The 12,992-nt window shown below is 42.9% G+C and overlaps 1 protein-coding gene across 1 annotated transcript in view; it reads left to right on the top strand.

Moving 5' to 3' along the window:
• Positions 1 to 12,992, top strand: part of CACNA1B (calcium voltage-gated channel subunit alpha1 B) — a 300,428-nt gene that overhangs the window by 9,086 nt on the left and 278,350 nt on the right. The window contains exon 3 of the mRNA XM_064468537.1: positions 297 to 436. Within this exon, the coding sequence (XP_064324607.1) occupies positions 297 to 436 (140 nt within the window). The remainder of the gene's footprint in view (positions 1 to 296; positions 437 to 12,992) is intronic.

The following is a 12,992-nucleotide window of genomic DNA, read 5'->3' as shown; positions in this document are numbered from 1 at the left end:
TTCAGTGTTAAAATTCCCTCCAGAATATTGAGTGAAGGTGGAAAGTGTGGGGTGAAGCAGTCAGAATAAACACAAATAGAATTGCCAGTCTGAAAAAACAAATTTACCTTCAGAGAAATAATAATGAAATTCTTCTCTGTGCTTAGTTCCAGTAAACTTAAACCTTTCGGTTTCAGCTCTGTTCAGAGAGCTGAAAAGTGCGTGAAGTCGGTGCACCTGGTTGATTATATGACTCTTGCTATCAGTGCAGAAGCATAGGTATTTCCTTGACACCTTTGATTTCTATTCTTTTTCAGGATGACACTGAGCCGTACTTTATTGGAATATTTTGTTTTGAAGCTGGTATAAAAATCATCGCTCTGGGGTTTGTTTTTCATAAAGGCTCTTACCTCCGAAATGGTTGGAATGTGATGGATTTTGTTGTGGTCCTCACAGGGTAAGTGACCTCCTCTTGCCCTAGGTTTGAGAGGGACCCTTGCTTTGGTTTGTGGTGGGTTTGCTTTAACTGTGGGTTGGGGTCGGTGTGATGTCAGTGGAATAGTGTTAAAAAACTGCGTTTCTGACCTTACTGTCTTTAAATAATGGCTATTGTGCTGAATGGGTCACTTCCAAAGTGTTGTTTAAACCAACTAAAAAGAGGTTTTGAGGATAATTTTCGCATATATGCTGGCACGTATCTTATCCAGACGCTTACTGACATTTCTTGGACTTTGCAAGTTCTAGTTGCCACTAGGTACTTGAACCTGATTTAAATCAATCTGTCTTCTGATATTACAGGATGACTTTGAAAGTCAGTGTGGAGTGAGCTAACAAATTAAATGCATCCCATTTTTAAGCTATTACAACTCTGAAATCAGTGACTCTTCTGCAGCGATGAATTTGGTCTGCTACAAAATAACATTTCCAAAAATAATTCAAAGAGGGTGCATGTCTTACAAAGGAAGGAGCTGAAAATGTTACCTGTGCATTTTGTACCCCGGTTTGAAATGATATCACTAATTTCTTTCTTGAAAATGCTTACATTATTTTCATTTTATACCTTGCAACAGTTTCTATATTTATATAAATGCAGTATAATGCTAGTGGATAATGAAAACATGAACATTAACACTTAAGGTCTACAAATTTTGCTTTAAAGCTCCAGAGGTCTGTGTGAGGTCCTGACCTTGCAGCCTTCGTCTTGGAAGGATTTGAGTTAGTTTTTCCCCCAGAAGGCTCTTGTTATTGATATGCACTCATCTCACACACCTTCTCTACTACTGTGTGTGATGAACATATATACGCTTTGGTCTGGTTAGTGGTGTAGAGTAGGATGCTGTTAGGAAAATGCTTGCATACATATACAAATGTATTCATTAGATACATTATCACTGTAATTCTATTTGCATTCACTGTACCATGTGATATAGCAATTGAGAGGCTAAAGGGAATTCTTTATGTATTGAGAGGAAGAAAATAAATATGCAGAGCTTGATTCTCCTGCTGCTGGGGTTGGGTATTTAATCAATAGAAACTTCAGTGGAGCCACAAGGAGAATCAGATTTACATACTTGGAAGCATTAGGGGGTACCAGGGTGAAAAGAGAATTAACACAGATGCTACAATTATTCGCACCGATTGTATGTTCTGATTCCTAGTTAGCACTATGCCCTTTTGTGTGTTTTAAAAAAATATTATATTTATATATAAAATCAGGGCCCTGATTCTGGAAAGGACTTTGGCACGTGATTTAATTTATCCTTCAGCAAAGCATTCAAGTACATGTTTGAATTCAGCTGACTCCAGTGGTTCTGTACTTAAGGTTATACATAAAAGCTTTCCTGAATTACAGCCATATTGCTATTTGTTTAGGCATGTTTTAGATTTATTTTTTTTCATAAATACAGGCCAAGAATCAAAATAGATATTTTTTTAAAACTGCCTAGCCGTGACCGAGATGTTTGAAGTTTTGCGACGGTATCTGAAACGTCGCATGTGCGTGCCGTGCTTGTGGCATCGCAACCGAATGCGCGATGCTATAGGCGTGACACCGGCATCTTACTGGGGCTGGTTTTATTGTGAGCGCTGTTTGCAGCGCTGTTTGATCTCTGAGCATAATTGCAGAATATCGGCTTGATTAGGCAGCTGTAATAAGGAACCCTGTTGCCATCTGCAAACACGCGTATTCTTTTGAAGTACAATCCTGTTAACGTCAAAGCTGCTGGTTTCCAATGGTGATACTAGCTGGGCTGTATTGAAATTGTCTTGTACACGGACTTCCCACCAGGCAGGCAATGCAGGGAAGGCAAAGTGTAAACTGAGTGACATCAAGTCTAGGAGTCATCTCCACTGAGGAAATCCACAGACCTCTAATCCTGTAATTCGAGGGCTTGATTTAGCAAGGCACTTGAGCTCATGCCCAAGTTTTGGTGTCTGGGGGGCCCTACTGAAAATAACAAGGTTACTCCTGTGCTTGGTTAGATAAATGCTTTGCTGAATTTGGGGCTGTATTTCCAAACCCAGTAATGGGGTGGAGGGACCTATAGTAGAGCAATAACACGGAAAGATCTGCAGCTTCACACAGGGGTTTGAATCAGTGTTTTCTTTGTAGCCTGTTGTTTTGCTCTGATTCCTTACTATATTCTTAGCTCACTCCGGCATTGCCATGGGTCTGTGCTAGAAAGGAGGAGCTCCCCTGCCTTGGGCTTCCTTCACTGCCCATTGCCTGCCCTAGCTCGGCTAGCAAGGGCAAATCTGAGCAAGGCCTTTTATTGGAGGCAGACATCATCCTGGCACTTCTGCACTGAGACTCTGAAGGCAGGTTGCTGAGGAAGAACATTTAGCACTGACAGACCCAGCTGCTGCCCCAAGGAGGGGCTGCGAGGTGGTGACACGGGTGGGACCTTAATTTCTGTTTCTGTGGAAGGTGGTCTCAGATCTGTGTGTTCCAAAAGAGGATCAAGCCGATTCTGTAGTTTATTAAAGAATAATAAAAGGATAGTGCTAAACTTGTACTTAATGTGCTCTTATAAATATAGATAGGTAGGGCATCCGTTTTGGAAATCTCATTTTACTACTGTATCAAAAGCTTTCCTTCCCATATGTGCAAGATTTCTACTTGAAAATGTTCCTTCGTGTTTCCCAGGCAGTGATCAGCGTTCAGTTCCTAAGCTCAGTTTCACATTGATCTTCAATATTATAGAGGGATTTTAATTTCTCTTTTTTCTGTGCGAGCATGAAAGATCACGAAAACGCATTTCATGATACCACACGCAGAGCTGTGTACCTGCTAATCCTGTTGAGTGCACATTTTTTATTAAGGTAAATGGTGAATGTCAGAAAATCTGATCTCATTTTCAGCTTTTAGCTAAAACCCATAAAAGCAAAGAGCAGCTTTGCTCTCGTTAGCTGTTTCCATAGGAAGAAGGCCAGCCAGCGTCTGGGTGTGTTTTGGAGGAGGCTGTGGGGGAAGGTTCTGCATTTATTGAACTCACCCTTATGTAAATACAGCAGTGATCATGCGGTAACCCTTTCCACCTTTTTTCCCGACCCCTTTTTTGCTACTCAAGGCCTGCACACTGGGATTATTGATAAATATGTATTTTTTTTTAATTTGCCTGTAATGATGGATATTTTATTTGTCAAAATAAGACAGTAGAACTTGTTAATCAGAAAACAGGGCTGTGTTACATGCAGCCAGGATCAATATCCTATTGAGCTACACTGGAGTCTAACAGATAGTGCCCAAAATGGCTTGGTTTGCTGTTCCAGAAAACACTCCCTCAGTTTCTTTCTACAGTTTCTACAGCAATACTGTGGTGTCTTTTTCTCATATACTTTCAAGGAAGCACGCTGATTTGCTGTTGCCAAAGGCCTGAGAAAATAATGGAGTTCTGCTCCTTGAAACATTTTGTTTCCTCTGTAATTTTTTCAGTTGTTTCTTATAAACTCCTCCAGTCGTAGGTGAGTATCGAGGAAAGCTCTAATGTTCCTGTTGCTATTGTGGAGAGACACATGTATATTTTATAGCTCCTGCTCATTTTATTTTCACATTTTTATGGGATTGCATTCACTCCAGTGATGACATCACCCGTTAGCATCTCTAAATCACACAAAAAAGCAATTTCTCAACTGGCCTGGGACTATATGATCCTAATGCGCTTTTTCAAAGGGAGAAGCAAAGGGACTTTTTACTCTATTGCTGCAACTTGTCTTGGGATGGAATCCTCAGATATCCACAGCTGTCTTGGGAACAAAGTCCTCCCTACATCCAAAGCCCTCAGATGGCAGCAGACAGAGCTGGGAGCCTGGATTCAGGGCGCTGAGGGTTCAGGCCTGTTCCTGTTGGAATTCATAGGAGGATTCCTCCTGGTGTCCTGGGCTTTGGATGCAATATTCCAGAGAACTGCTGTACTGGGTTAAACTACAGGCATCTTCTCTAGCTGGAGCTGGTGTAATAGGGTGGCTGCTAAGGGCAAGAATGGTGAACAAGGCACGGATAAAATGATCCTATCTTCTGGATTCCCAAAATTCAGATGTCTGGAGACTTTTGAGAAAAATATGTGTCTGATGGCTTCTAAACTGTGTGGTCTAAGGGGATAGATCTCCTTGGTTGTGTTTTGGAGCCTGTTTAAAATTTTGGCTTCATCATGTCTTGGGTAATGGGTTTCATGGTTTAATTACATACCACAAGAAAAAGTGCTGCTTATCCCTTTTTTTCATCACTAGCTACCCCAGACTTCCACTGGCACCTTCTAGATTTTGTATAGTAAGATCTGGAGAATCACCGTTCCCGTGCTCCTTCCTCTCCCCCCCCCATGCATATGGTTTTATTAATCTCCAGCATTTCCCCAATCAGAGATTTATGCTGCCCGACCTCCCTTGACCTGAGAGTTCTTCTGTGCACCAAGGACCTATGCTGTTGCTCTGGTCTTTTCCTAGTTCTATCATACCCTCTTGGAGGCAGTGACCACAACCATGTGCAAGCGTTTGTCCAACACCAGGAGCTGTTAAAGAGCCATGTAAATAAATGGAGCACTTGAAAGGATCATGCTTTATCCTTTTATGAGCAGAGTTAATTTTTCTGGCTTTCCATCAGCCTGGATTAAACACTCTAAGAGTCCTGGTAGCTTCTTGAGCCAGTTGGATCTGCTGCCTGGGTCTCTGGGTGGGACTGGCAGAGACAGCGTGTGCCAGGCCTGGAGCTGCCAAATGATGTGCACAAAGTCTCTGTGCTGTTACTGATGTATCAGGCTGTTGGGAACAAATTACAAAAGCTAGAATTATCTTGATTGTCTGGATGACTGAGAAAAGTGCTCTTAGCTCCTGGCGATGCTAATAATTTGGAAGGTAACTCATTTAGTAACATAATAAAGACCTGTTCATCTTTGGTGTTAGCTTTGCTAGTTACCAGGATCATCTTAGTATGTGGGCAGTCTGAGATGCTATTCCTGGTGCAGTGTATGAGGAACAGCGGCAGCCTTGGTTGCAGCAATGACTGTCAAAGGGGGTGGCATAGGAACCATCCAGCCTGGTCTGCGTAGCAGGCTACGGACTCCTTTCAATTTGAGGTGGATGCACCTGCTATAGATATGGTATGGGGTGAGATGTGACCACAAAAGTATTTGAGAAGTGGATGTGGATGTCTGGTTGAGGGCTGGGATTCTTAAAGCTGTCAAATGTACATAGATGCCTATAGCCTCTAACATTTTTTTCTTCACATGCATGTTCCTGTGAGTTCAAAAGCCCTTAGACTGGGATGTCTGAACTATGGGGTCCTGTGTGACTGGCTCTTGTGTACTCCCCAAAACACCTTGATCTTCCTACCCACGAATAGCCACAGAATGTAATAATTTGAAAAGCAAAATAAAAATGAAGTTAAAACCCCTTGGATGCCCTGCCAGCATCACTTTAGACAGTATGCTCAGTGCTTTGGTTATAAGCTTTAGATCTAGACACATAGGGAATAAAGGGGCTAGGAGCAGGGAAACGCAGATTTCTCTCTGCTTTTCTGACGTGGAACTTCTGACACTTCTGTGCTAGGTAGCAAAGCTGAGCAGCAACAGGAGTTGGGAAAAATGGGTACTTTAAGAGGGACAAGCTTCATCTTGATTAGTTGTCACATGGAAAACAAGTAAGCCTCTTTGCATCGTTATACAGTATGGGTGGTGATGGACTAAGGCTGATTGCTGTTAGCATTGTGCATGAGTCATGCTAAGAGCAAAGTCTCTATAGATTTTAATGGAGCTGATCCTTGTTTGCAATTTCTTTTATGCTCCAATGATAGATGGGTGCTTTCTGGCTCAGAAAAGCTAAGGGTACCTTCTGAAATTAAATCAGATTAAAAAAAAAAGGAAAAGGCAAAGGGAATTTACCTCTTTTCCTCAATGCAAGGTGTTAACTAACGATCTAGCTGGTGTATGGGAGCAGTAATGGAGGAAGGCAAGTAACTAAATTTTTTTTTTGAGGCAGAGAAAATGAGTGGTTAGTAACTGGAAGGGAAGAGGGCGTGTGAGATCTCGGTTTGAACAGTCTAAAATAGTTTGAAGTTCTTCTATTTTCTGTCCCTTGGCCATCTGGGCTCTTGGGGAACTGATGAAGCAGTTTCCCTCAAAGGAGAAGACACTGGACAGGGAGGAAGGATTTGTGGGCTCTAAACCCACCTTGGCAAAAGTCCCCGTTTCCTTTTATGCAGTACTACAGCCAGTTTTGCCTAGTGGGGCAGCAGGCTCCTTGAGACTGGAGCTTGCTTGCTTTCCCTCTGGGCTTGTTTCACCTAGCAAAGGGGGTCCCAGGCCATGCTGAGCCTTTTGGAGCATTAATTAGGGCTTGTGTCTTTTTTGTTACTTAGAGTGGCTTTTGTACTTTGATTTTGGTGGGGGTGGGTAGAGGCAGGTTGAGTTAAGCAGGTGGGTGTGCAATTGTGTGGCTGGCTGCTAAATTAGAAGGACACTCTCCTGAGCAGAGGAGGACCCAGGGCTATGCTTAGAGGAAGGCTGCAGATGGTCACAGACCCTCAGGACCCACAGGTGGGGATGGCCCTTCCCTGGCAGAAGTTATCCTTGAAGCATGGCTCTGTTCTCATTGTGGTAAACAGAACGTTTCAGGTCAGAGTACTTCTCAAGGGCAAATAAATAATGAGATTGATGCGCTTCTCTCTTACTTTATTAGAAGTGACTGCAAGGTATTGAATACCTGGTATGTGAACTGGCAAATTATGGTAGCACACAACAAGAAGCCAGAAAGTTGAGGCATGGACAAATAGCTTTTCTCTAAAGAGAGAGGAAACAAAAGCGTTTCTTCAGATTTCCATCTCATTCTGCTTCCCATGTTTTGTGCCTGTTAATTCTTCTTTGAAGCTTTTTATTCACAAAGAGGGGAGAGTTGGACTGAGGGTGCTTACATCTCCCTGGCCCGCAGGCCCTGAAGCTGGGCAGCTTTAAAGTAAAACTGGTCATCTCAGGTGAAAGGGAGGTATGCTTTCTCATCACAGCCAGGGCTTTATCGAAGTCAGGCAGGATCATTAGTCCAGAGTCCAGGCAACATTTTTAGCTTTTTATGGCTCTCGAAAGGAGGCTGGTGGCAGGGAAAGATTGTCTCTTGTAAAGGGACCAGCTGTACCATGCAAAAGCAATTGAGGAGACTGCAGGTGGGAAGAACACTCTGGACCTCATGATCTGCTCCTAATGCCTGATCCAAGCCTTGCAATCACATAGTGTGGACATCTGCTTGACTGCTTGCTCTTCTCTGTAGGTGGAATGCAGTGCATACCTGCTTTATAGCTGGGTATGAATACTAGGAATTCAAAACCAAAACAACAAATAAAACTGCAGCTATGAAGTGCTCTAATGTTCATTTTCTTAATGTTTCCCAGTTTAAAACACCCCAAACCACTCAAGTCCTCTGTGCGGTGTTGAGTTCTCGCTCATGATTAGATGAGGAGGAGTGTGCAGGATTTCTCAGGCTTCTCAGGTTTCTCAAATGTTGCTTCTGCTGCTGTGTCCCAGTTCCCAAGTGGCTACCTTTTGGTGGCAAAGTGCCTGTTCATCTGAGATGGTGAGAACCTGGCTGTGATTGCTGAAAAGAATGAGGATTTAGAAAATCAGCCTACTTTTAATTGTAATCTAATCCTGAGTGCCAGGAGCAACAGCATTACATTTGCACATACATCCTTGGATCCACCACTCACCCCAAAGGTTTTGGGTGCTTGGGACTATTGCCTTCCTCAGGGTTCTCTGAAAACATCAGGGAAACTTAGTGGAGGTGGAGAACTGATCTTCCATTTTGTTCTTGCTGAACCACTAACAAGGTCTGTGGGATGTTCTGGCCAGGGCAAGGATTCTGTGCTGGAAGCTGGAACCAGGAGGACGAATGGTTCCAGGTGTCTGTATTGGTAACCCAAGCTCAGGGTCGGCACCTGGAGATGCTTTTCAACACTAAGCTTTGGCTCTTTGATTAACTTCATCTATCTTGGATCTCTTCTGTGCTGAAGGACCTGGCTGAATTGGGGTGGAGGGAAGGGATCCTCTGTGAATGAGTTCAGTAATACTAGTGGCTGCAGGATGAATGGGGCAGAGTGTACGATGCATGAAATCCTGGCTGCATGGGAAGGCTGCTTTTGTGCCATGGGGAAGCCTGGCAGCTTAGGCTGAGAAAGAAGTGCCGCTTCCTATGTGTGGTGCATGTCAAACCTCTAGCGTGAGCTAGAGGGTTTGGAAAGTTTCCTGGCTCTCACAAAGGAGCATGGCCACCTAAACAGGGGCTCTTCAAATACATATGAGAAACCTTTCCTTCCTGGCATGGTCAATGTTAGCTAAATCAATGGCTGACAATAAATATAAGTCTTTGTGCCTCTTCTCTTCTCCATTTTCCTGTAAACCGGTGGTCAGGAAAAGCACCTTTCATTGTTTTTTGATTTAATAAACGAAACGGACTTATTTGCCTCAGTGATGTCAGGGTAGAATTTTGAGGAAACAGGTCAGGTTTTTCCAGTGGATATTCTTATCCTGTCAGTGCCAAAGAAGGTGTCTTGGTTTCAAGAGCTGGCTACAGGAGTGGGTGTGTATGTGTAGGTGGTTCTCGTGATGAGCTGTAGACCTTTAAAAGCATCCCTCTGGAGCAAGAAGTTCAGGTCACCCCTGAGTTAAACCCAGGTTTTAGACAATAATGGATTTACAGTTCAAATAATTTTGTGTTGGGCTGTGTAAGTTTTAAGCAAGGAAAAGATCAGAAGTAGAGAGTGGAGCAGTGCTGTGCTTCACTGGGAATATAAGTTGTACTTGGGGCTCTCAAAAGAGGAGAGGGCTGCTGTCAGCGTGTCACACCTATGCCATAAATCTGTTTGCAGGTGCTGTGAAGGTTGTTCCTTATGGATGTTTCTAGAGAGAGGCTAAAGTTGACTTCCCCCTTCACCTCATGAAACATGTAAAAATTCCCTGAAAGGGTCTGCAAAACAGGAAGCACTCAGTGTCAGACTAAGGGTTTAGGAACATGCTGATGGTCCATGGGGTGACATAGAAATAAAGGAGTGAAGGACAGAAATGATCTGCTTGGAGAAGGCTAAGACTTTTTTAGCTACAAAATGTTGCTGTGCTGAAGAACTCTCAAACTAAACTGATAATCAGAAATATGTAGTTGGATGTAGCTTGGTTCTGCTTCTAGGAAGACTTCAAATAACTTAAATTGGAGCTTTCAGCTAGTTTTCCAGTTTAAAAAGGAAGACTGAAAGATTGAACTCTCTTTTGGCTTAGTTCCCCATCTCAAACACCGTGGTCCAGCATCCTTGAATAAAGTTTGGGCATGGGATCTTAGGAGGAAGGCTGTGAAAATGGTAAAAAGGTCAAAGAAATGTCCATCTAAGGAGAAATGAAAAGGCTGAGAGTTAAAATTAAGAGGAAAGTCTGATAAGGGTGAGATAAAGAAAAAAAAGAGAGGAAATCATGTTTCCCTGTCTATTTTGGCAGGATTCAAAAAGCATCAGTAAAGAAATTGAAGTTTTAGAACTTCTTTACCAATGGAAATGTAATTAAGTCATGAAACTCATCACAAGAATTTGCTTCATCTGAAATGGTCTGTTCTGGGTCTTGAGAGCAAAGGAGCCTAGAGATCATCTACAGGTTCACCAGAAAGGAAATGGATTTTTGAAGGAAGATGATTAGGCTCTTTCCTGGTGCTCCCTAAAATAAGTTAGGTGGAAATGTGAACAGGCTGTTTCATAATTGTCCTTTTCTTTATCTTGTAATTTCTTCTGAATCATGCTGGAGACACGACTCCAGAGCAGCAATCCAGTCTGTTACAGCGTGACCCGTGAAATACAGCAGTGTATGTCAAGGCTAAACTTTGTCTTTTTATACATGAAACAATATCAATAGGAGTAGTGGTATTCCATCACTTAATGTCTGATTTAAAGATCAAACATCTCTTTGCAAGCTGTGCTACAGCTCAGAGAGAAACTTCAATACTCCAGTGCTGTGTTAAGTGTGCCCTCAAAACCTGCAAGCCTAAGCTTCAGGGAAAGATCTGGGTTTGAAAATTGACACTCATTTAAAATGAATCCAAGGTGGTTTCTAATAATGTAGATACAGAACCTGAACACCTTTGTCGAAGTGGTAAAGGAGTGAGGCCTGGCACTATCAGGCCAGGTGCTGCAGAAGTGTTACTGCTCTCTTTCCATGGTGGAACATCGCCTTGACCTTGCTTTGGGAGGAGAGGGCTCTCCTTGGCTGCGGTCTCCAGCCTTTGCAGGATTTGCAACATGGAAGATCTGGCAGGTGAAATTGTCTTGTCAGAGGACGGACCTGTCCTGAATGAGGCTTCAGTCAGACCTGAAAACACATCCAGCTGCCAGAAGTCGGACACCACAGCTCTCATGCTGGGTAGGAACATTAACAAACCTCCCTCCCAATGCCAAAGGCCAATCTCTGCTGTTTTTCTGGCCTCCAGTGTTGGGTGAAGGGTAGCAACCAAAAGCTGTGTAAAGTGGCAGTGAGTTATTCCTGCTCCATGAAGAAATATGCAGTTTTGGCTGGTGCATTTGGTGGTAATGGGAATGGGTAGCACCCCTCTTGATGGTCATCAGAAGTAGGTCATCAGAAAAGATGAGATTAAAACCTCAAGTCTTGGCCTGATAAAGACATGAGCCGCTGTGTCCTGGCTGCTATGGCTACAGGACAAAGATTGAAGTCTAGCAAATTCCTGAAATGTCTTTTTTGATTCCATGCTTTTCAAAAGCTCATAATGGTGTGCTCCAAGTGAATGATGCTGCATCAGTCCAAAAGCATTTAGCTGATAACATGTATTCTCACTGCTGATCTATGCAGATTATCTCTACCCTGAAAAACATGTGCTGAAATGAAAAATTTTGCCTTTCTTGTTTTCTGATACCAAATCCCAGCCTTGTTTACCCACTTCCTGGGCAGAAGCACTATAAATTCCTGAAGTTCTGTGCTCAAACTTAGCTTTTAGCCTGGACTGGCCGGGTGAATCCTCAGCTTGTTGCACAGTTTAAATTTCTTTTTCTATAGTAATGAATGAAGTACTTAATTTAGGTGCGATGCAAGAGGATTTGGAAATACTAAGCTTGGCTACCAGTTCTGGAAAAGATAAGACCATTCCATGGTTCACTAAGTCTATTATTAAAAGAACACTGTATTTTTTTCCCTCCCAGGTTACAACATTAAAGCTAATTATAACAGGTATAAAATTATGGTAACCCCTGACTTTCATAAGAGGTGAAAAGGACAAAGGAAGCTCAGCATGATCCAATTTTCTTGCTTTAATTGGAAGGCATGAAAGAACATGAGACTATAGCAGCAGATAATGCTCTCTCTGAGACAGATCCAGAATAATACCGTTTCAGTTCTCTTGCTGAGCAGATTAACCAATGGAGCGGGATTTTGGGTGTCATGTTTTTCTTTGCTGCCCATGTCATTGGCTGGTAAAGGAATTTAGGCCATTGCTTTTCTCTTTTGTATCCACATTTCTACATCTTTAAAAATTAAGATAATAAGGTGCCCAAATTTGTAATGTACTAGTGGAAAAGGCTGGTTGACAGTACTGAAAAGAATTGAGTTTAAAATGTCTCAAAAGAAGTAAAAATAAGTCTTTAAAAATGTTGAAATCAAGTGAGGAGAATTTGAATCAGAAGTAAAATAGATGGTAACAGCATAATCTTCTAGAAATGCAGATGCTCACTCACAGTGAGTGGGAGAATCTTGCATGGAGCTCAGTGTTCGTGTACCACGGGGAATGTGTTAAATCGATGGCGTGCCACACAGGGGAAATTGCAAATGTGGGTGTCTGTCAGATTTTAACCTGAGGAAAGATTGGACCTTTGGGGGAGGTGACATGCTTTGAGTCAAAGTGTCCAGAAGTATTATCACTGATTTGCTAGAGAATAAAAAAAAAAAGGAGTGGCTCCGCTTTTGCTGGAATAGAGAGGAATGTCTTCCGTGGCAAGGTCAGGCTTCAGGATAATGTCCTGGCTTTAAATTGTTTGAACCATGGGTCAGTTTTGAAAAGACAGGGCTCATGGTGCATACAGGAAATGAATAAAAGGGAGAAGTCAAAGGCCTTGCCTGGTGCCTCTTTGCATGGTAGAAGGACAGAGGCTGTAACGGTTTATGGCAGCACAAGCCTCACTGGGAAGGCAGCACTGCTGAAGCCATCGACTGTAACTACTTGCCAGGTTCAGCTGTTTGGGTTTCAAAGGCCGGATCTGAGAAGTCAGCCAATGCCTGCTTGGCGTGCAGGAGCCCAGAGAACAAAAGCAAGCAGGACGTGTATTCTTTTTTTTCCTCCTTTTCAAAACCTGGAAGACCTCCAGCTCATCAAATGGTATTTCTGCTTCTGATCCCTCTAGGGCTGCCCTCTGGTCTTGCTTGTGTGGGAAGGATGAGAAAACCTTCCCTTGTAATTACAAACCTTTGGTCTCTAGCAGTGGTGGGATCAGTGCCATGTGGGGTGGAATATGGGGAACGGGTGTCCCATTTCCCCAGGTCCCTGCAGTACCTCCT

Source organism: Phalacrocorax carbo, chromosome 18 (assembly GCF_963921805.1).
Source record: "Phalacrocorax carbo chromosome 18, bPhaCar2.1, whole genome shotgun sequence".
Classification (NCBI taxonomy): Eukaryota; Metazoa; Chordata; class Aves; order Suliformes; family Phalacrocoracidae; genus Phalacrocorax; species Phalacrocorax carbo.
Note: the sequence above shows the minus strand (reverse complement) of the source record. Positions and strands in the feature narration are given on the sequence as shown.